General features: G+C 33.3%; 1 protein-coding gene across 11 annotated transcripts in view; it reads right to left on the reverse strand.

The window, feature by feature from the left end:
- Ndae1 (Na[+]-driven anion exchanger 1) overlaps window positions 1-24,194 on the reverse strand; it is a 178,264-nt gene that overhangs the window by 71,921 nt on the left and 82,149 nt on the right. For 10 of the 11 annotated variants that reach the window (XM_067050711.1, XM_067050709.1, XM_067050710.1 and 7 more), the window contains 4 exons: window positions 20,150-20,266; window positions 3,737-3,878; window positions 1,391-1,601; window positions 1,200-1,323 (listed from right to left, as the gene is read on the reverse strand). In XM_067050711.1, the coding sequence (XP_066906812.1) occupies window positions 1,200-1,323; window positions 1,391-1,601; window positions 3,737-3,878; window positions 20,150-20,266 (594 nt within the window). Of the gene's footprint in view, window positions 1-1,199; window positions 1,324-1,390; window positions 1,602-3,736; window positions 3,879-4,992; window positions 5,014-20,149; window positions 20,267-24,194 lie in introns of those variants that run through there. The other variant, XM_067050712.1, reaches the window with a different exon arrangement.

Genomic DNA, 24,194 nt, shown 5'->3' on the forward strand with positions numbered 1-24,194 from the left:
TTAGTTCAAAATAATTTATATTTAACAATATATCAGAATAGTGGGGTGGTCTCATAGCTTATCTGATCGACTGTTGGAAGTCTCGCTGTCGCAGTCACTTCCTCGTCCTGTAGCCGCTTCCCTCGTCGAGGTGTACGGTGGGCGAAACGGTGGAGACCGTGTAATCTTCGCCTATGTCTGTAAGAAGACGTCCTTGTTCCTCAAGGGCTGGCTAGCGTGTCCTGTAGCCTGGCGTGATGGTAGGGGTAGGCCAGGTCCTAGCCTGCATGATAAAGCTGGGGCGGCATTGCAGTCGCGGCGTCTTCGGGGTCTTCCGGTGTTCGCGGCAAGGGGGGGCATTAGGAAATGAGACCCCCGACCCCGACTTTATATAAATTCAAAAATTAACCGTGAAAATCGGATTACTAAATCCGACAACCATCATTCCATTTTTGAACACGAGCTTGAGAGCCCCCTTGCTTTATAAAAGAAAAGTATAATTACTGTATAATTTTCAAAATAAATAGAAAATATTCAGTTGTGATTTAGTGAATCAATTGAAACGGAATGGTTTCATTTTGACAGACCCAACCTGCTCAGCTTAAGCAGTGAACCTCCTGAACTCGGATGAGAGGGAGAGAGGGAGTTTTAACATTGTTAAAAGAATAAATAAATTAATCTGTATTTTCCAAATAAAAATTATGTTGCTTACAATTTGACCTTTAAATACCTTCTGATCATTATGAAACTGCTTGTTTTACACTTACTTTATTGGAGTATTTTGAAATTGAACAACAAAAATTGAACGTGCCTTTACCATGTTGTATTTTTGTGCTACCTTTAATACTATCTGGAAATCACCACTGTCATAAAGTTGATTTTCATCTAATCTTTATTGGGTAATTAAAGTGTTACTTCTTTGAAGCACTTTTACAATGATTATAAAGGTTTGAGCTAAATAAAGCAGTTAGTATAGTAGCATTACTATAGCACAAAGCATATTTAGAATTTCTAAATATTAAAAATAACCAAATTTTAATTATCTTTCAAATAACAATAGAAATTTATATATAAAAGAAGTATATTAGAGCATAAGTTAGCATACATAATATGTATGAAAGTCTGCTTTTCAGCTATTATTAATCACAAAATATATTATAATTTATAAGGTTATAATAATATATTATGTGATATAAGGTTATAAAAGGCAGTTAACTTACTTCTAGTACAGGAATGGTTCCTGCCAATTTCAGCTAATGATCGAATAATCGGAAGTCTTGACATATTTGTCTCTTTGCGGCGTTCATGCTGGTGTCTATGGCGTCTTAATAAGGCTTCTCTTACCTTAAGAAAGTAAAATAAATAAATTTGAAGATACAAGCATAAATAATCAGTTAACATTTCAAGTTACCTTGTCTTTCACTTGGGTATCTAAAGAACTAAACGTATCTAAAACTAGGTCAGCAACTTCATCAAATGAATTTGCCTCCATATCAAGAAGAACTGTTCCATTCAAGAGGAGTGAACGTAACTCAAAGAGAGAATGTAAAGAAAGTGTAGCAACATGAGGTTTTGACCATCGATCACCTCCTTCTTCAACATCCTCTTCAAATTTTATCCATCTGAAATTAAAAAGATAATATTCCAGATTACTATCATTATCACATTTTTCAGAAAAAATAAAGTATTTATGTAAATTCCATGTAATTTTAAAATATTAGAACTTCTTTGAAGTCTAATTTTTATAACCTGGTCTGTGTCTAGCCTGTTGCTAAATGAATAAATAACTAAATACTTTATAAAAATCAGATCTACTACATCCTTAGATGAGTACAAATACCTGATTATTCACTTCTATGCTACTATAGAAATGGTTTACTTTACACCTTGAGGAGTAACTATCAGTGATGTTAAAAGTTTCATTTTTATCAGTTTGGCACACCAGTGGTAGTGAAAGGGCTTGGAGGTAAACAAGAAAAGTTTACCTTCCCATTGGTGGCAGCAAAGTTCAGTTGAAAAATAATGCTAGGTTTTTTCGTATTTTTCTTCCTCTATTAGATTTCTTCTTTTCAAAGTATATTGGTAACTGTAACCATAAAGTTCTTTGAGTTATCGCTATGATCAAGAAACAAGTATCAGTTTTCATTATTAATCTTTTTTATAGTCCAAATTTGTTTCTTTGTTTCCAGTAGTGTCATAGTGTCACCATATACTGTTTTATTTACAATACTATTTACAAATTAAATAATAATACCAATTTTCTACAAAAAACTTACGCAAAATGTTACTGCCCACAACTTTGCTTCAGAATTTGGGAATACTTTGCTACAGTAAACTTGTCCTCATTTGTGGTCCTAAGTTTCACAATGTTTTTTTTTTCAATGTCTATTTATATTTAATTTTCAATTTCCTTTCAAAAAAGAATTTGATATTTCAAATCAATTGTAAAGTAGTGAAGTAGTAATCTCAAATCATTTTAAAATAATTTCAAATTTAATCAAACAATATATACATATAATAAGGATTTGTTTTGGTCTAGATTAATAATGAATATAAATTTTTCTGGGAAGATAGTCTGGGTGGGGTTAAAATGGAACTTAAATTGTACAATACTGTTTATTAAGCTCCTTGGTGGATTTTGTCATACTTAGTTTTGTTTATGACAAAAGTCAAATTACTTTTACCAAATTTAGTTATAGTAAGATGGTCAGTATAATTAAGGAAGGAAATTTTTTGTTTTGATATGTTCCTATTGTTTTTATTTTTATTTCAAGAGAAAATGAAGATTATTGTAAAAAAAAAAAAAAAATTGGTCCCTAAGAATATTCTTGTCTTATATAATATTAATATTTGAGAATAATTAATATGAGTATCGAACCATCGAACTTTTTGTAATGGTAAATTTTGAATATTGAATATTGAAAATCTGGAGTTAGATCAAAAAATTTAAAATTAGGAGCACAGGACTAAGAAGAAATTTATCATTTGCAACTTCAATATGATGTTTCTAAAACAAAAATGTGTGCATTTCCTTTAACTCTTAGAGTGAGCTTTGTTCATTGTCAATAAAAAGAATTGTTCTCCAGTGTAGATCAGATCACATCACATTTTTACAATAAAAAGACATAAATGAAAAAAAAAAAAGTGTATAATGTTCCTGATACTATTCAGAAACATCATTTCTACAATCATATGTTTCTCTTATTAAATGTAATGATTTCTGAATAATTCATCACAAATAATTTTTGAAATTCATAATGAGTTTAAACAAGTTCATTGAAAATCAGTTGCTCTAAATGAGATATAAAACAACTGGAACATAATATCATTTTCACTGCAATTGAAATTCAATCCAATCTCTCCCTCAAAGAAAGGGCCTTAAAAATGTAAGGAGAAGGAATGAGTCATATAATTTGTTTTTAGTCCCCAATGACAACTCTAAACTTCAATAAATGAAGAGAAATTGGGCCATTTATAAAAATGAAGAGTGCTGAAAGTAGTTCCAGGGGTAGGAAGTTTAAAAATTAATTAGACGTTTCTTGTACAATTTATCACCAGAAAGTGAATATGTTCCTCAATTTTATAATTAAACTGTTTCAAAGCTCTAATTTAAGAAGAAATAATTTCTGAAGACCAATAAAACATCAATACTGAGATTATGTGAAGGAAAATAGGAATTATTTTGCTTACATAATATGTTTTATTCCCCAAAACATTATAATCACACTTTAGATTATTCAAGTTCATCATTCCTTACCTGGCTGTTTCTTTCCATTCAGGTACATCCCCTTCCCCTAATACCAATTCTTCCATCTCTGAAAACAATGGATGAGAACATCTTTCAGGATCTTCTCCAGTTTCTCCAAGAATAAATTGTACTCTCTGCCCAGGTGGAGTACCTGAAAGAATATTGCTATTATTTTAATTGTGATAATTATTTGTTCTGAATCAGTGATCAATGGTCAATAAACTCATCTAATGCAGGCTAAGTAAAGAGTCATAACTTGGAATCTATGCAACCTCTTTCTTCCAAGAATCTAATAGGAGTCACACAGGGATCACTGATTTTAATGAAACCTTTTTGTGGTAATATTATACAGAAAAATATTAGGTATGGATCTGATGGTTGCTGATATTGTGCACTAGGTGCAGAGAAAAAATATTTTAAATAATTTTAGATTTTTTTTTGTATTATCTTTGTAATATCTGTTCATAGTTATGGTCATTATTTACTAATCTATTTATTTTATTATTATTTTTTTTTGCAGAATAAAAACAAACGATTTTTATCGCATTACATTAGTCGAAATGCATACAAAATTAAAAAAAGACGCTGGCAGTTAAGTAGGCTAACCAATTTGTTTTATTTTTTTGGAAAAATCAAGACAGGTTCGTTTTTGTTTCTAGGAATTTTCTTTTCTCTAGATGTCTCATTCACGACAAAAATTACAAATCCTTACAATTTTATCAAAATTCAACGTTGCTACAACTTGAAATGCGTTACTATGATTTACAAAGCTGAAGTTCCATTCTTTCAATCCATTTTCAGATCCATCCTTAACTGATGTGAGATCCCCCAAATTATCAGCGAACCCAATCTTCGACGTTTATTCTCTTCTCCCTCCCAATTAAGGAGTTCTTACCTAATCTTTGAATTATAGAAATTCACGTTATTTCGTTAACTTATTATAAATGTAAAGAAGCACTCACAACAGAGTTCTTTTTTTTATGTAAGATTATCTGTACGAACGAACACTTTCCAAAGTTCCAAACATTTCTTGGAAAATATGGGTTTGGAATTGATGTTAATTGACAAGACGTTACCTCCAGAAAATATGATTACAGAGAACTATAATCCTATTAAATCTTTAAATCTTATGACATTTACAAAAATATCTGCTGAAGCTTAATTATTATTATTTAACGTCAGAATATTGTTGTTCAAAATAATGAATTAAAATTAATAATATTTCACAATTAATAAAAAAAGAAAAATAATAAAATATTTCTAACCACAGTGTCGAGGTGGTTGTTAGATCTGACTCCAATAGACAATGTGAAGTTCTCTGTAGTAGAAGGCTTCGACAATGCATGATCATATAGGTAAGGTTAGGAGGTGAATAGACAGAATGAATCTTACGAGTGCAGCGGTAAATCCTTGAAAGATGGTAACTTAGCTCTACAGGATATACTATATACGTAAACACGAAGAGGTATGTAAGTCTGGACTGGGCACCAGTCGCAGGGACTTTTGACAGGATTAAAACTGTTGGAAGAGGAAGAGATCATTAGGGAAAAATCGAGGAATATGAAACATCATATCAAAATAAAGGTTGGAAGGATATACTGAATGTGCTTATTTACTGTTCCAAGATGGTACTATTAAGTTTTTTTTTTCCGATCCCTCTAAAACAGAAAGAAACAGTGAATTAGTGAGTGGTTTACTGTGAAAAAGGAAATAAATCGTGTTGGGTATTACCTTTGGTATTTTAAGGTTACTTGTAATGCTTATTTGATTTTTTTTTTCCCCTAGCCCCTATAGAAAAATTTTATTGTTGAAATTTTTATATATATACATATTTACAAAATTGTTCTTTTACTGGAGCATTGCTCCATTCTAAGGACAGGTTGAGATTTATAATTCTTTGAGTGTATATAATGTTAAAGTAGACGAGGTGCTGGGACACACTTCGTTTTCTGAGTTTTACCCTACATAATAAAAACTAAAACTAACAAGTGTCTTTCACTTTTCAATGGGCGGTTCATCATTGGCTACGAGGGTGAAGGTCCTGCCAGCTACTGGAGGGGGCGCTGGTGTCAGTGATTAGAAGGGTGGATTGGTCAGATGTTTGAGGGAGTCAAAGAACTTGACATGCCTCCGACCAATGAACTCTGGTACTGTGGGTAGTTCGAGGAGCTGATACAGTTCCTGAGGCTTCTTCTTCTTCCACGATGTAGTGCGGACCATCCTCCGCAACATACTATCCTGGAATCCCTGAAGGTGGCACCGCGTGCCGTCAGAGAGGTAAGTGCAGAGTGGTGCTACGTAGAGAAGTAACCGGACTCAAAATAGCTCCTGAATGGATAGCTCATATGTAAAATTAAATATAACAGGTAACCTTAAAATACCAAAGGTAGTAAAAGGTAAGACACAACACGAATTACTTTTTCTTTTTTCACATTAATGCACTTACTAAATCACTTTTATTTCTGTTTTAGAGGGTTCGAAAAAAAAAAAAAAAAGTAGAGAAGTGCCGGCCTCAGAATGCTCTTGTAAACTTGGAGTTTAAGCCGCAGAGAGAGCGCTGGCGATGTGAGGAGGTGGTTTAGTCTGTAAGACTGCCTTCGTACAGTTCTCGTTTTCTGGTTTATTTGATATTACGAAATATCTATTCTAAATGGTACTATTTTTAAAATCCGCGGGTGAGGAGCCTCCTTGTACTATTAAGCTAGCATCACTGGTGTACTGATTCTACTAAGAATACAAAGGCCGGTGAGAGGCCCGGCCTGTAAGAACTTAACTTTTGCACTGTGATTGAGTGTATTATTTTGATAGACTTTATTTTTAATACATTTACAATTATAATACTGTTTGCATGTTTATACATACAATTATTAAATTATCTACATTTCAATAGATAAATGAACATAACACAACACTAGAACTGACATATGTGATGCTCCTAGGCAGGAAGAGCTAAAGCTCTTAGTTTTGCGAACGCTCATAGGTCACTACAAAATTATCATTTATATTTTCATTATGTTTTTGTGAAGATAAAAGCGTTCAGTTAAGTAAAAGTAACCTTCCTGGCATATAGGAAGCTAGGAACAAATTTAGGTTGAGACAGCCATTGATGTAAGAGAGACTTAGGTTTTTACTTATATATATATGTGTGTGTGTGTGTGTGTGTATTTTCTTTTTGAAAATATTCCCATCGTTATTAATGACAAGGAATTTGTTTTCTAAATTTTTATTCAGCATTAAAATAAGCATATTTTAATTTTTTTAAATATACGTAGTTGAAATATCACGTAATGTTATATAAATCTTATAAAATGGATATTCAAAGTGTGCCACATTAAAGTGGGGCAGTTTAATTTATGTGATGACCGTTTATTACAACTGTTCAAATAATCGCAGATTATTTGAAGTTGGGAGTTGTTAGTTACAAATATGTTTTATTTATGATTGCCGAGTATGCATATATGAATGCTTTGCAGAATGAATTGTTACTAGTATAATGCAAGGTTATGTTTATGTTTCGTTTGATAAGATTGTCACATTTTTTAGCGTGACTACTATTTCAACATGTTACATTTGTACTTGCCTAATTTTCAGATGTTTGTTTATATTAGTGACGTAATTAATATGATAATTTAATAAATATTTTATCAGCTATGTGGAGTTTCTTAGGACAGCACTTTAACGCTATAATATAGTGTATTTCTTTTCTTTAACAAAGAAAGTACTTTTTCTAGGTGGCATTTGCATTTTAATCTTGATGCACATTTCATGATTTCGGTAACCCTCATACACAATGTACAATACACTGCCTCAGAATAGATTTATGACGTCCACCGGAAACTATCCGTATGAGGATTACCAAGGACCTCAGGAAATCGAAAAAGACAGTCTGAGAAGATATAATTGAGGTGTGAAACTGGTGGTGGATGACAAACACGAGAGTTTTTTTATTGAGAAAATACTTCTCCACCGAATGGACAGACTAAGAAGCAAAATGTGTTCTTCCGGACAGCTGGATCTTGCTTTTGAAAAGGACATAGTTCCTCTGTACCCCAGCTGTGAATACCAAAGAATGCTGAGCACCGGATTCAGAATTACATCACCTATGAGCTACATAGAGCTAATTTGGTAAGAGAAAATCGAAAATAACTAATCCTGGTGCACCGAGAAAACTTAAATAAATACATAACAAAATATTTTGCTAAAACATAGATTATTACTGCTTCTTTGCCATTGCTACATAATGAGGAGAAAAAAATGTGTGAAATGAGGTGTATGGACATAATTGCTTACATTTAAAGATTTAAAAATAAATTTTACTATTAACATTATTGGTTTTTTTTCGTAACCCCTTATCTTTTTCCGATAATTACACTTGCCTGGAGAAATTCCTTTTACTTTATATTTGTGATTTAAGGAGACTGTGTAACATCATTTCATAATTTATTGTTTAGATAAAATAAATTTTATCCAATTTTAGTCTTAAAACAATTTATATTTCTTTATAAGTCCGACGTTTCGGCCTCAAGGACAATCTATCACAAGCAGCTTTTATTATACATATGATTTTTAACAATTTTAAATAAATAACAATATTATTAATAAATTATCATACCTTAAATACAATTTTAGAACTGGGACTTCTTTTTGTATCAAACTTACACTAAACCTAAAACTTAAAATTTAATTATCACATAATTAAGATTTGGGCCATCATTGATGTACTCCTGATGGTATATATGTTGACTGATGGAGGGATTTGTTACCTTTTCCAAGCATTCAAAGAATTTGTCACGTATTTTTGTTGGGAAATCCCTTGTTTTTGAAAATTTTAAGCTCAAGTGAATCCTTGATATTCCTTTATCGATTTGTCATAATACAACGTTTTAAAATAATTGTAAACGATTATCTGTAGATTTGGCTCTATGGGAAGCTAAAAGCTGCATCAAATAATAAAGTCAGATGTAATATATGTTTATAAATTAACAAACTTAAGCGCAATGATAAGTTTGAAGCGATACAACGTGATTTAGTTTGCCTCATTTCATTTTCTTAGTCATGTGCGCTGAAAATCCTAAATCAATGAGTGAATATAACTGTTCTGGACAATTCAGGTTAATTAACCGCTGGTAATTTGTAAGAGTGTCCAGGAATCAAATGCTTTGGAACATTTAAGGGCTACCATTGCAGATGCATTATTTATGTTAAACTTGTCCTGTAATCAGACCAAGGAATGTTCAGTAACAATAAATAAAACTGTTTTTAAGAGATATATATTAGGTAGGTCACTATCTATAATTGAAGGCTAATGATTATTCGTCTGGGAAAAAAATCTAAGAGACGAATTGTTCAAATTCACAGGAGTTTTTCGCAAGGGTTGACGAAAGTTGTTGATGAAATTTTCTCTAGATTATGAAAACACTAATTCCCAAATTTTCACCAATCCCGGTAATATATCTTGGTGATGGTACTCCTTAAAAACAATCATTTTTACATCTTTTATTTGTTAAAAAGCATTGAACCAATAAAAGAGAACTATAAATATCTTTTCATGAGTTGTGGTGTTATACTTGGTAAAGACGAAGCTTTCTCTAATCAGTAAATGTAGATTGCAAATCCAGCTTTGGAAAAAAAATGGTGGTGAGATGATTTGTGGTACTTTTTAATGATAAAGTTTTTGCTTAACGCCTTTGCTTAGATTTTGTTTTAGTAACTATCATATTGTTATGTAAGAACAATTTCTGTTCCTTTTTTAGTGTTACTTGCTTTAAATATTTTCAATAACTGTGCATTTACTTGATGATTTTGCCTCAGTTTACTCTTGAGTTACTCGGCTAAGGAATACAATTTTTTAAATTTATTTATTTTTAATTTCTGTTTATATACGTCATCATCTTTCTATCTTTCTTTCTAATATCCACAAACATTTCCTAAACTCTACCAAGATTTTAACTTAAAAAAATATTTTCTGGCCCAAACATTTTACTGTAATTATGTACGGAAATAAAATGGTTATATTAATTAAGAACTTATACCTGTGCTTTAAATTAACAAATACAACTTTTATCAGTATTAATAAAATTATTTTTATGGTTAATAGCAACATATTTTTAGGATCTAGGATTAAATCTATATTTAATTGATGTTCTAAATTTCTTTGAAAAGAGATTAAATACTTTAAAAGTGACATGCTGACAGCTGATCAGATTAAGATAAACTATTTTGTTGGATTTGGTGAGCTGCAGGTACGGTAAGGAAGGCCAAACATAAATCAATAGCGGACTTAATTCAAGTACGGCATTGTCACGAACAGGTTTATCAGGACTTGGCATTTTTCTTAAATTGGTTTACTTGTTTTTGTTTTACGTAGAAATATTGGTAACAAGACATCTGTTAATGATTCAAATAAGTTCCATTTCAAGTTCCTTGAAAATAAAATTTGAATTACATGATATTTACCAACATGTTTTGTAAGATTATAGATAATAATGAAAAATGAAATAACGGGTTTTCTAATCATCTGATTTTTGTAGTTATATATAAATGTCCTTCCGTACATAATCGATGTAAAGACGGAATATTTATCGAGAATACTGGGCTAAGAAGAAATTAAGGGTAATTTAAATATTCTGAGTATTAATAATAGCTGTTACCGATTAACAGATACAAAAGGGCGACTGTTCTGGAACCACTAGCAGCGGCTCAAGTGATGAAGGGACCACCACACTAAATAAATATTGCTGAGTGCTTCTGCGTATGCACCAAGGTGGCCTTAACGAAAGAATAAAAAATGTGAGCGGTTCGCGGCTAGGACTTTCTAAGAAAACTTCAAGCAGACCCAGATCCATGAGTTTTTCAATCCTAAGTACCCAAACGAGGTATAATACAGCAGCATCACAATCGGCTACAAAGAGAAGCGAAAAAAGATGAAAGAATTTATAGCTAATATCTCATCACGCAAGCTTCGAAACATGCTAAATAATTTACTAAAACCCGTATTTTATTTATTTTTAATAAATGCCAGATTGTAAGCCTGTAATTTATAATTACTCACAGGCATTGGGATTTTTATAAGAACTATATTAAATGAAATAAAGCTAGTAATAAGGTAAGATGAGTACGTAATACGAAATACAGCAATGGAAGATTGAGTGGGATAAAAAGGGATGACAGATATAATCGTCTTGACATAATGTGAAGTTTAAAAAGCTCGGACTAGAAAAGCTCCGTCAGAAATATGTTTTGCCTGAAAAATATGGAAAGTGATTTAATTATTTTATGAATGCTTAAAATTCATGGATAGGTAGTTAAGACCATAAAAAGGCACTTCTTTGACACAAAATTAATTTGCAAAATAAATTTTCTACTTTTTAAGTCTTTCTACAAGAAGGGGTAGTAGAGGAGATCGAGTGGAATTAGAATTGATCGATCCCAAGTGTAGAATAAAACCGCAGCTCTTCGTGAGATGGACATTGCATGTGGTCGTTGCAACCTAGTGAGTTGAGGTGTCACCTTAGCAATCTAGAATATGCTACGGCACCGGTCGATTTTGGCCTGGCGGGGGGGGGAGGGGGGAGAGTGGTTGATTTTTATTTCATGTGTAAAGGAATGAAAACTCGACCCTTCCGCACTAATTAGAATAGGGTGGTTCGCTACAAAATAACCTCCCATGTGTCAGATAAGACTAGGTAAACAAAAAAAACAAGAACAAATGAACATTGCATAATAAGAAAGCAACAAACTGTCTCCTTCCAGGAACGAAGACCATACATGCATATATCTGAGCAATATTTTCTCTGAATTAGTAGCTGACTTCCATTTTATTTTTCCCCCAGTGATATATACTGTATATTCAAATAATTTAAAGAAAAATTAGTGGGAGAAGTAATGAATCACATAATGCCCATCTAAAGTGAATCCTGATTTCCCATTTCTAGTTACTGTTGTGACAGGTGGAAACAAAAAATAAGATAAAAAAATTGTTTAAAAAATTAGAAAAAATATAATATAACTTATGTATATTAAAAAGTGGTTGAGGAAACCCTTGTGAAATAAACCGCCTTTTCCCCTCTTGTTATTTGTTTACTGCTAAAATTATTAGAAAACTATTTAAAGTGTTCACTTTCAACCATGCATATATATTGAACTATGTACTTGATCCTTACATAGGAATAATATTGAATGGGGTTGACTATCTAAATACCAATATTATAATGGTAGGATGGGCAGAAACCCTCAAGAGGAAGGAAAACCTCTCGACTCAGTCTGGATTTGAATAGGGCCTCTTGAAACCAGGTCTGATATCCCTTCTCACTTAAGTGCCGAGAAGGATTTATCTAGGCACAGGGGAAAAAAATTAATTCAATGAAAAAACTTTATTTATATTTAACAGATTTTTTTTTTGTGTATTCGTACTCACGATAATACTGTCATATAAGACGTGGAGATGAAATATTTTTCAGATAACACCAAACTATGTATTATAAAAGTAATTGTTTTATTTAAACAATTATTATTGGATAGGTAGTTATTTATTAAACAACAGAAATAGAATTTAAAATCGTGTTAAGATATTAAAAATACTACATTTTTATATACACTGGATTATTCCCATTTTAAACGGAGAATTTAAAATAAAAAATCTTCAGTATTATCATCGAATAATTGTATGAAAAAGAAAAAAAAATCAACAAAAAAATAAATCACATGGAACAAATAATGGATCTTCCAAGGCAAAACAATAATTTTGTGTTCCAAATTCTATTTTTTATAGATTTTAAAGGTAAAAATAATAAGAAGGCTGCATTATCCTTTGAAACATCTTTTCGGCTATAAAGAAATTCTAATTAAATAGTCCATTTTTAAGTACACTTTATAATATTTGAAGGAAAATATACAATTGTTGATGTATTCTGCTGCTATATATTATAAGGATATATCCCCTTTTAAATCTCAGTTTTAGCCTTGAATATAAAATTAGATTGGGCTTAGTTCGTTTTGAGGGATTATCCATGCACCACCACCTTAATTAAAAAGGACCTTAAATAATGTGGAAAATAGTTTTTTAATAGTACTACGAAAGTGGATTAATTCTGTTTTACATCTCCATGTCACATTTTGTTGTTTAATACTTTATTCGATTCTTTTTACCACCCAAATCTGTATTAGCATAATGGATTTTAAAATGGGGTACTCGCCATTATTAAAGTGAACGTCGTCCCTAGGAGTTGTTTAGTACTCCATTATGGGCCTGAGGAGCTCTGATCGTTAAGATGGAAACTCGATCAGAGCATTTGATAGGCAATAACCCCGGCAGCTTTGAGAAGCATTGATCAGCGACAAAGGGGGCTGATTGCGGTGTAGATAAAAGCGGATTGTAGTCGAACACAAGTGTTGTATCAGGGACATAGTCGATCTGGAAGTATATGTTATGCATTAAATCAGCTGAGTTAACCATTTTCATACATTTATAATATAAAATATTTTTAAAAAAATTATTATCTTAAATTTACAATTGTGTTTAATAAAATATTCAACCAGTAAATGTTATGTGAATTATCATTCAATGACATGATAGAGTCTTGTAGATAATCAACCCATTGGTTTATTCTGCTGTAGATATGTTATTGATACTCCAATAACTTTTAGAGTCGAAGGTCTCGTCGGGGTCACCACTTGTCGGGATTGGGTCTTGTCTTAGGCGATTTCTCCAGCCTGATATCTCATTACAGAAGGCCCACGACAAGGCGTATTCAGTTAGGGTTAAGAAAGGAAGGCCGTGCCAGGGGATGAGCCCTGGACACTGACTAGGTAGAGGAGGTCTAGGTGAGAGTAACAGTTCTAGTTGTGGAGATGAAGCCGACGGACTAGAACTGTCATGATAGGAGCCAGTTCACTGGTTGTCGAGATGAAGCGGCGGACCAGTGAAACCGGTAGGAAATAGGTTACAATCTTAGTTGCGGAGATGAAGCCGGCGGACTAAGATTGCTGGAGTAAGGTAGAGGTGATAGGCCATAGTCAAGGGTGAGCATATCAAAAAACAATTCTTGAGAGAACAGATCGGCAGTAAACCTCTCTATCTCAAGTAGAGCGTAAGCCACTGGTGCTCTGTCTCTATCTCGCTAGAGCCGGAGAAGGCTCGACAATTAAAGGCCTCATGTGATCGGTTATCACTGAGAGTTCACTCTTTTAGCTCTACTTGAGATAGTTCCGTAGAATCTTATTGCTCGATCTCTTTTTATTTTATAATTACATTTTCACATATTACATATAAAAATATATACATTTTATACAGGAGATCGTATTTTTATAATAATAACATATATACAATTGTACAGCTTCTTAGGCGCTTGTAGTGCTGGCCCCTGGTGGGATATAGCGGTACTACGTGCTGGCTTGGGTACTACGTGCTGGCTGGCTGTTACAGTCTCAAGGTCCTGTTCTTTTCAGACTCCTAGAAGTATGATCAGCAATCGAAGAGGAGCCAATGTTAGAAACAATTAGGTTTGAGTGATTAGGAAGTTTATCATGAAAGTATTGTATCGGGTCTGACTAAATCGACCATGTATTGATGTCATTATCATTTTATTTGTGACAAAGTAATGAGTTTTGGGGATTTCAAGAAGGATTTTGGATCGTATAGATTGGACACAGAAGAATTGGACGGTTCAGCGGAGCCCTAAAGTTCACCTCCTATGTCCAAATAGGCCTTTTATAGTGATGTATATGATTATTTTTTAATTAATTAGAAGCTTAGACCGTCTGTAAAGTAAGTGTTGAGTTGTAAGTGTTGAGTAATCGACGAGTTGTTTCTTGTCTTTTCAATCTTTTATGAGTCATTTGTCTAGAAATAGTCCTTGGTTATGGATCCCTTTGACAACGATAATTGGAGTATTATTAGATAATACAGTTGGGAATGAAGTAATAGGTTTACGAAAAAGGATGTGAAATGATAAGTTTCTTGAAATCTGTATTGATCCTCCAATTTTTACACCATTATTCCAGGGGTGTGATATGGGATTGGAGGGCTTATTAAACAACTGATGGGTGTCTCTGATAGCATACATGTGTTGTCAGTATAAGTGGTGGGAAAAGTGTTGGGATTTCTGCTGAATAAACTGTGTAAAGGGTGGGACCAATGATACTGACCAATGATGCCTGATGTACACTAGGAGAATGAGTAGGAATAAATAAGCACAATTTTAATTGTATTGGAATAATCTGTCAATGAGATAGGTAGGGAAAGTATATTGAGATAATGGAAAGAACGTTTTTGTTTAATATTTAAATAGGGAAATTGACTTATTTTATCTTTTTCAATTTTATAATTTTAAAACACGACATAAATTAAAATTAAAGAGTATGCATTAATAAGGAGGTAGCTACATTGTATAGTCGATTTTCGGTTTTATCAGATTCGAAGTAAAAGATTAAACTAATTAATTAAACATTAGGCGACAGAGCGTGGAGGTCCAAGGCCCTAGCGTGATGTACTTAGGAAATACATCGCGCGTTTTATAACGTGGTTTTCATAGGGTGGGTTCGTCATTAACATTTTGTTCTAGTTGTACTGCATTTCAAATCCATTTCAAGAGAGTAATGAGGAATGGGATTCGCCTGAAAATAGGAAAATAGGTTGAGTCTGCTATCTGTTGAAGGGGATCATCAGATTTGGTCAAGTCTGAGTCTGATTGTATGTGTCAGCCACCTTTGTGGCCGTCGTGTCGGCGTCAGTGTTCTGAATAAAGGGTTAGTACAGTACTGGAGACTGAAAAAAATTTGATTGTTTCATCGATATAAATTCTGTCACAGTGGTAGTTCGAGTGTCGTATGTATATGATTCATCTTTGCTCTTTGAAGTGAAGTATGCCCCACTATACGTCTGAGCATACCGCTCTAAAAAATAAGAAATCTTGTGAAAGATTAGCACTCAAACCGCGAGTAGCTTCCTGCCAGAATGAGGCTAATGAGCTCTTGACAGATAGGGCTGATATATTGGAGAGATGGGCGAGGGACTTCAAGCGGGCACTACACAGGGATGTTGAAGAAGCCAACATGGTAAGAAGAGAAAGTGTTGACCTTCAAAATGACGGTGAGCTTCCAGATGATGAAGTTGAGGCAGCTATCATGAAGTTAAAAAATAACAAGGCTCCGGGCTTGGACGGGATTAAAGTGGAACTTCTTCGATATGAATGGACTCAGAAAGGAGATTCATAACCTGATTATCACCATCTGGGAAGAGGAGAGAATCCTCAAAATAGACAAAAGAAAAATCTGCCCACTTTATAAAAATTAAGATCGACTGGAATGCAACAAATACCGTGGTATTGTTCTCCTTTCGTGCATATACAAAGTGCTCTCCATTATTCTCTTCGAGAAACTTGTTCCACATGCTGAAAGAGAACTGGGTAAATACCAGGAAGGGTTCAGAAGAGGAAGGTCCACAACAGACCAAATACTCACTTCAAAACCATACTAGAAAAAATGTGAAGAACATGGGACTATCACTCATCATCTCTTTTTGGACTTGAGGGTATCTGGAGAGTACTGCAAGAAAACTGGGTCTGGTAGTTAATGGGAACAAGACGAAGTACTTGAGAGCGGGAAGATGTGGACCAGGAATTGGAACATTTGATGCAAGTTCATTGTCAAGTTAGAGAGGGTGAGCTTTTTCATATACCTGGGAACTGAAGTTAATAGCCAAAACAATATCTCTCAGGTGATTAGCAGAAGGATCACTGCTGCTCTCTAATGGGACCAAGGAAATCTCTATAAAACATTTGTACGTCCCGTTGTCATATACGGATCCGAGGCTTGGGCCTTCACTAAAGCTGATGAAGCAAGACTTTTGATCTTCGAGAGGTCCATTCTGAAAAATCTTTGGACCTGTTAAGAGAGGGCAATGTATGGAGAAGAAGGTAGAACGCGGAGCTATCGGTTTTGTACCGAGATGGTGATTCTGTCAAGTTTATAAGTTTGGGTAGACTCTCATGGGCAGGTCATGTGGCGAGGAAGCGCGGCGATGACATCTCAATTAAAGTTTTATCTGATCAACTACATGGATAGAGAAGAGTAGGGCGGCCGAATATGAGGTGGTCAGACGCTGTATCAAAGTATGCCAGGGTCCTTCTGAGAACCCGAAACTAGAGAGTTCCAGCAGAAGACAGGACGGCCTGGCGAAAGCTACTAGAGGAGACCCAAGCTCGATAACGGGCTGTCGCGCCAATTATGATGATACCATTCTGAAACGTTTGGAGCTTCTTGAACGTTGATGATGCTATATTGGTTAATATAGGTGCTCCATTGAGCAGAGCTGGCCTGATTACACTCTTCTAAATCATTACTTTGAGGCGGAGAGAAAGATTAGGATAAGTTAGCACGTGATTAGGCCTATAAAACTTGGTTCTATCCTACTTGATCTTCTTATTGCTGTGGCGAGCTAGCGTCAGGTGTATGTCGAGGGGAATACCCAATATAATATGCTCCCTGCTGGTCTATTCTCGTACCTGCTACCTTATAGACTTTAGGGGGAGGACATTTGTTCTTCTGGATGGAGAAAATAATACAGTCGGTCTTCTTGGGATTGACTGTGATATTCAGGCCTTCCAACACAATTTAGATAAAGACACATTCTTTGGATACAATTAAAGATTAGGATATAGCCTATGTAACAATTTGAAATTTAGTATTTATATAGATATTTTTATTGCTATATATGTTATTTAAACAGGAAAATCCCGAGGATATGGTAATATTTTTGTGATACTATACTATATTATTATACTATATATTATACTATACTATACTATACTATACTATACTATATACTATACTATATATACTATACTATATACTATATTTTTGTGAGAGATAGCAAAATGATCATTTGTTCTTTAGTGGAAGATCTATTTTCACAGATACGTGAATTGAACGTTTATTGTTCCATAGAAACCATTCATACATTATTGGATAAAAGGTAATGGCTTTTATCTACTGCCTTATTAGTATATAACAAGGAAGGTCTTTAAATGCAGTATTCCCTGAGAGGTATATTTTATTAGGTCCTCGTAAATGTGGATTAAGAGCGCCCGACCAGAATGCCAAGCCATTCGCACATAACTGCCTTGTGGGACTCTGAATAAAGTCGCTGCTGGGCGTAACTATGAACTCACAACGTAGGACTAATTAAGTTATAGGAAAGTGATTGGCGTGAGGGTTTGTGGAGAGCCCGTTTCAGAACGCGGTGGATTTGATTCCCGCCTGTTTAGTACGCGGCGGCAACTCAAAGGTAAGACGCTATGTGGTGAACAAAAAGGAACCAAGGATACCAATACCACTACGGGATTCTACGGATAGTTAATTTGGGGTTAGGTAAATTAAACAGACACTGTTATCTATACCTCTGCTAACAATAACTTACATCATGATTTTTATACTATTGTAATACATTTACTGAAATGTAATAGTGTATGATTTAAGGTTGTAAGGAGTAAAATCAATTTTAAAGTAAAGGAAAGTAAAGAGGGGAGATTGAATTTGAATTCAATTAGTATACTTATAATTCGTATATAGTATACTAATGTAATTAGTATATTTATCAAATTAATGTAGTGGGGCAAAAGTGACCTGAACAATATCTATATATACATTTTTTCCAACAGGTTAAAATAAATTCCGTACAGTTATTTTTCCGCAAATTAAATATTAAAATAAATAAATTTTGTAATTAATCAATGAAATATAAAAATGCATAGCGAACCAGGATATGCCGATCACTACCTGAGCTTATCTGAGATGATAACTAGTACATAATATTGACAATGTTCTGTAAAAAGGGGGAATTCCACGATTAAATGTTGTTAGATATTTACGAATTTTTCCCTTTTACTTGAATAAACATTGATCTTTATTAGGTCGACAAAGCGGAACATTATTTGGTTGTGTACCAGGTTCTGAAAAATACAAACATATAGGTTTTCCAGATTGGGTTATAAAACATGCTGACATGAAAAGTGTTGGATTTACTCTTTTTATAGAACACCATCGATTTATACTTTTCATTACACCCATTATATTTTCATGCAGGTAGTTGCGAAATAATACTGATTTATATTTTAGTGTCTGGGATCTTACCGCGCCATGTTCAAGTTTCCAAATTAAGCCTTGATCAATATGATTCTTAATTTTATAATTTTTTAAAAATTCTTGTAGGAATTTCATTAAATAAAGATGAGCCCTTTTTTTTTTTATATCATGATTTATTAAATCTCATAGTGAACATAGAAATGCAAAAGTCTTTTCTATTCATCACAAAGAGGAACTATTTTTCATTTAGTGCTTTTTAAAATCTGTATACATATTTTCACTCCTTGTACATTCAAACCATTTATTATTTCTTCAATAATAATTTAAATTAATATTTAAAATTTAATAATTTTATAAGCTTGGAACGATTATTTACATAAGAATGACACGTGAAAAGTATCGGTCACAACTATATTATTTATTGTACAAATGTAATAATTGTGAATACATTAGCTACAATGTACAGCTGCATGTTATTGTACCATTTTCAGTGAACTAGCAATCCTTTTTTAAGTGCGTAAGTACCAGTGGTATGTCACGAAAGAATGTGTGTAACATCTGCATAAATTGCTTTACTGTTGGAATATGTAAAGATGTAAATACAATTGTACATAACTTTCTAGGTCCAAATGGTTCTATAAGTTGATTGTAAGATTTTAACTGAGAACATTGTCATAGAAGGTTCCGAAAGAATCATACACTTCTGTTTAAGATAAGTTCTTGTTCTGTCTTGTAATTTTTGTAAAGAAACATTTTGGGTATAGTTTTTAAAAAAAAATTTTTTTATAATTTTTATAAGTTGTTACTTATTTTTTTTCATTTGTATTTTATTTATTGTTATAATTTAAAAGTCAAACTTTGTATATGACCTAATGTTTTTATAAGCTAAGTGTAAGATCTTATTAACACAGGATATTGCTAATAGCATAGTTAAGGTTCCAAAATAATCGTGCACTTTTATTTAGGATGAGTTCTTGTTGAACCTTACACCCTTTCTTAGAAACCTATTTGGGAATAGTTTATGCAAGACTTTTTTTTTTTAACTTTTATTAGAAAATACCCCAGATTTATAAAGTAATAGTTCTTTCGAAAACTTTTATGATAAAAACTTACAAGAATTTTGTTAGTAATATTTTTAATTATTTCAGCAGTTATTTATAGAAAATGAATCAATAAGAACAATGATTTTCATAACTGGGGAAAAAATAATGATACAAATTTTTTCCCAGGTATCAAACTAAATTCCTAGGGCCGAAAGTTGGGAGAATAATCCTGGTTTGGGTAAGGGTATGAATTAGATACTTGATAATTTTTTTTTTTTTAATATAAATATATTGTTACCTGGTTGTGGAGGTTCTTCGTGCGGTTGCGGCTGTTTCTGGTGGTGTTTGTGGTGTCTTCGATGCCTCCTCTTTCCAGGTAGGTGAACACCAACGTAGATAGAGTGCGCCCGGTGACCTGAGTAAAATGTAATATTAGAAAGTATAAGTATAAAATAAAGATAAATTTGAGCTCCAACAGACCTTGTCTAGTATCAGTCCATTATTTTAGGGTATTGGATCGAAGAAGGGTACCTATGTCAAACTGTAATTTTATCTACTCTAACAGAGCGCTTTATTTGTCTGCATGTATTCTTCACAGCTAAATTATATAGTTTATTTGTCATGCTTTTTATTAATAATTAATTCATTATTATAATGCAGATAAAAATAAAAAAGCTATGTTAATTCAACATTTAATAGAAGTTGTATGACATAAAATTAATATCATCGAAGAATTTTGAAAAAATTCCCTGATAAAAGTTTTAATTTCACTCTATTTAAAATATTTGTGTTCCAGAATCCATACTCGTATAATAAGTATCCTCTAGCTATACTGTTTCCGTTGACAGTAGATAAGAGAAGTGGCTTCTTCATAGTACTAACTGACTGTCACATTTTCTCCGAAAATAATAGACAATGTACCGAAGGTCTTCGGAGAGGGTTTGTTTTCATTTAAAATAGATGAACTCCAACAAAATCGATATGAGACCATAATTGGTAGTGTACCAGCCCGGTGATTTCCTGTAAATTTATTACAAATCGAATAACTGAAATAATCAATAATGCCTAAACCTAAATTTTCTTATGGAGAGACAAAAATGGAACATAAATTGTTCCTTGATGTATAAAACGTAAAATTCAAGTGAAAATTTTCAATTCTGAGAACATAATTTTTTATTATTTCCTCCGAGAATACAAAGGTTTCCCATCTTCAGTAGTGAGAAAGCAAAAGTAAGTGCTGTAAAAATATTTGAGTTCACATCAAGGGTATAAAAAAAAAAAAGATATAGTAGTTAAAACCAAGTACATGTCAGACCTTCTTATTCATTGGGTAACACACATATATTAACCTGAAATAAATAAAAAGTGTTTTATCAGGTTTACTGTGCTCCAACTTTATCAGGTTTACTGTACTATCAGGTTGTACTCCAACAGTACAACTGTAGTTTATATAATCATTTTAACTTGTTTTTCTTTTAAGGTAACCGCTGATAATATTATATGTCCTAGTTATTACTAAATCTGATGCTACTAGTTAATACCAAGGTAAACAAAACGCACAAGACTTAACTGTAAATGTTTAACTTCCTGAAACTACCCCGAAAATCTACTAGGGAAAATCAAGGGGCATCTCTATAACAATTCGGCTAGAAATAGTACAAGAGATAATTAATTATTATAGGAACTTGTATAAAGATTATACTAAACCGAAAACAAATAACCTCCTAAAATAGTAAAGGACTTGATTTGATTTGAAGAAGAGGGGATAGAATTATTATTATTTTATCGACATTGCTAAGGAGAATGTACAAAAATTAATAATATGTAAAAATAACAATACGTTTTTATAAAATAAAGTAATATATAAATTTGAGAGCTTCGGTGCGCTCTTGTACATCTCTAAACGCTCTTGTACATCGCTAAACTTCTTGTACATCTCGCTACAAAGGTAAAGAAGCTTTGATAAAATCGCTCGGTTTTATCTTCAATAAAATAATCAATGAAAAGTTAGTCCCTGGTGAGTGGAAAGTAAGCAACATTATATTTATACATAAATAAGAAAAAAAAGAATAGTTTGGAAAATTTTCGCCCGATTTCATTAACTCAAAGTACCTACAAACTATTTTGCAATATATTAAAAAACAGATTAATAGAAATTATATATCAGGATCATGATATAGAACAGGACAACAGATCAACTCCAATGTATAAATCAGCTCATCGAGAAAAGTAGAGAATTTAACAGGCAGGTCGATTTATGTTTTATCGCCTACTTCAAAACTTTCCACTCGATCAACCATAAATATATTTGGGAAGTACTGGATGAATCTGCCATAAACAAACTCTACATTGAAGTTATCATGGAGTTATATAAAAACGGAAAAGCATTCGTGGCGTTGGATAGTGAAGATGATTAATTTGAGGTGGAACGAGGAATGAAACGAGGGTGTCCTCTATCTCCGATTCTGTTTAATAGTATTTTAACAAAAAAAGACAATTAAATTGGGAAAGACTGGGAACATCCGTGATGTATATGATGAACAATCTAAGATTTGCGGACGATATATGTCTAATCTCTCCGGACATTAACAGTGTAAGGAAAATAATAGAGGAAACAGTAGATATTAGAGAGAAATATGGGCTTAATATAATGCCGTGTACGGGGCCTCGGGGTTTCTAAGTCCGACTAGGGTTCCATCAATTCATGTATTTATATTATGTATTTATGTATTTGTGTTATGTATCTGTATCGGATCCTGATGGTTAGGGATGGTTAACCGACTGACAAAGTATGTGCTATATTTAATTCAAACACTAGAAACTATGGACTTCCTCGCCATGGTATGCTAGATATGGATATCTATAATTAATCAATGGAGTTCCTTTCCAACTCCAATTCGTGTTCACAAATTTACTATGCTATTATACATGAGGTGGCATGCAGGGATTATTAATTATAAAGTCAAGTCTTTGTTACATATTTTATATTTATAATTATATATATACATTAGGAAGAATTATGAGAGCATGGTAGACTTGTTTCCTTATACTTTAATTATTATATTATGAATCGAGAAGTACCAGTTGGTATTTATACTGATCTTTGATATTTATACTGACTCAAAGTTATTAATTCTATTATTTCCATTCAAATTACAACAGAAAAGGTCATACTTGTTTTGGTACGTCGGTCGACTTGGCAGTTGTCGCGGAAGAGCGTCCATATATTCGATATGCTCCGCAGCTTCCCGGGTGCCGCTGCTGAATCTCCGCGAGATGTGACTTCCTTCTCTGGCCTGCAACTCGTCTTCCCCCAGACTCTCCTCTTCAAATGTCCATCTCTCCCAGACTGTGTCCAACTGTCAGACTCTATCCAACTGTCCTGTCTCAGACTATCAGACGCACTCAGACTGTCCTCAACTGTGTTTCTCCTGCCCTTTTTGCTTATTTTCTCCCCTATCCTTCTGACTCCTCCTTCTTTTGATTTCTGTTCTTTGATTGGTTCTTCTTTTTTCAGAGGGGGTGAGAAGGTCCAATGACCTTTGGTGAAAATCGGTCTTTTTCCTACCTTCTTTGAAGAAACCCGGCTTCAGATGGCTTACTGTATTCACCCCGAGGTTTTTAGAGTGGCCACGTGTAAGATAATGGCTGTTTATTTGTTTATCTCTTCCTACACAGTCAACCGTCCCCAGAGGGTGCGTACCCTCTGTTATCTATATATCTCCGTATATTACTTTAGATGTTTTGCCGACGGCGTTTCTGCCAACTGCCGGCGGTATTTTTGGCCTGTCGATCTGATGTAGGAGATTGTTGGAAATAATGTTGCAAATCGAAGTACGGGATAACTCTTTCTTGTCATTAGAATGATGGATAAGGGGGTCATTAAGAATATATTCTAGATCGGTTATAAGTTCTGGGATGGTCTTTAATGAAGAGCTGGGGGTAGAAAATTTTGGACCTAAGCTAAGAATATTGCGAACATTGGGTGGAATGTCTGTTGATGAAATGTTGTGGACCCATTTGTCATCACCTTTAGGATAAATTTTAGAAGCTAGCGATATATTATAAATGTTATTAAATTTTGAGGAAAGAAGTTGTTTTTTCTGTAAACGGGTGGTAGAAAAAATGGTGGAGATAGTGGTGCAAAGATTATGGAAGCGTGTGTCGCTCATATTGGTTTTAAGGATATGGGTGAGAGATGAAATTTTATGGTTGAGGTGGTGGATTTTTTCAATAATTTCACGAATATTTAAGTTAAGGAGGGATTTTTGGAATTTAAAAGAAACGGAAAATAACTTAGAATTAAGATGTTTGGATACAGAAATATGGTTAAGGGAATTATT

This window comes from Halyomorpha halys, unplaced genomic scaffold (genome assembly GCF_000696795.3).
Source record: "Halyomorpha halys isolate HHAL.00 unplaced genomic scaffold, Hhal_1.1 Scaffold473.1, whole genome shotgun sequence".
Taxonomy (NCBI): domain Eukaryota; kingdom Metazoa; phylum Arthropoda; class Insecta; order Hemiptera; family Pentatomidae; genus Halyomorpha; species Halyomorpha halys.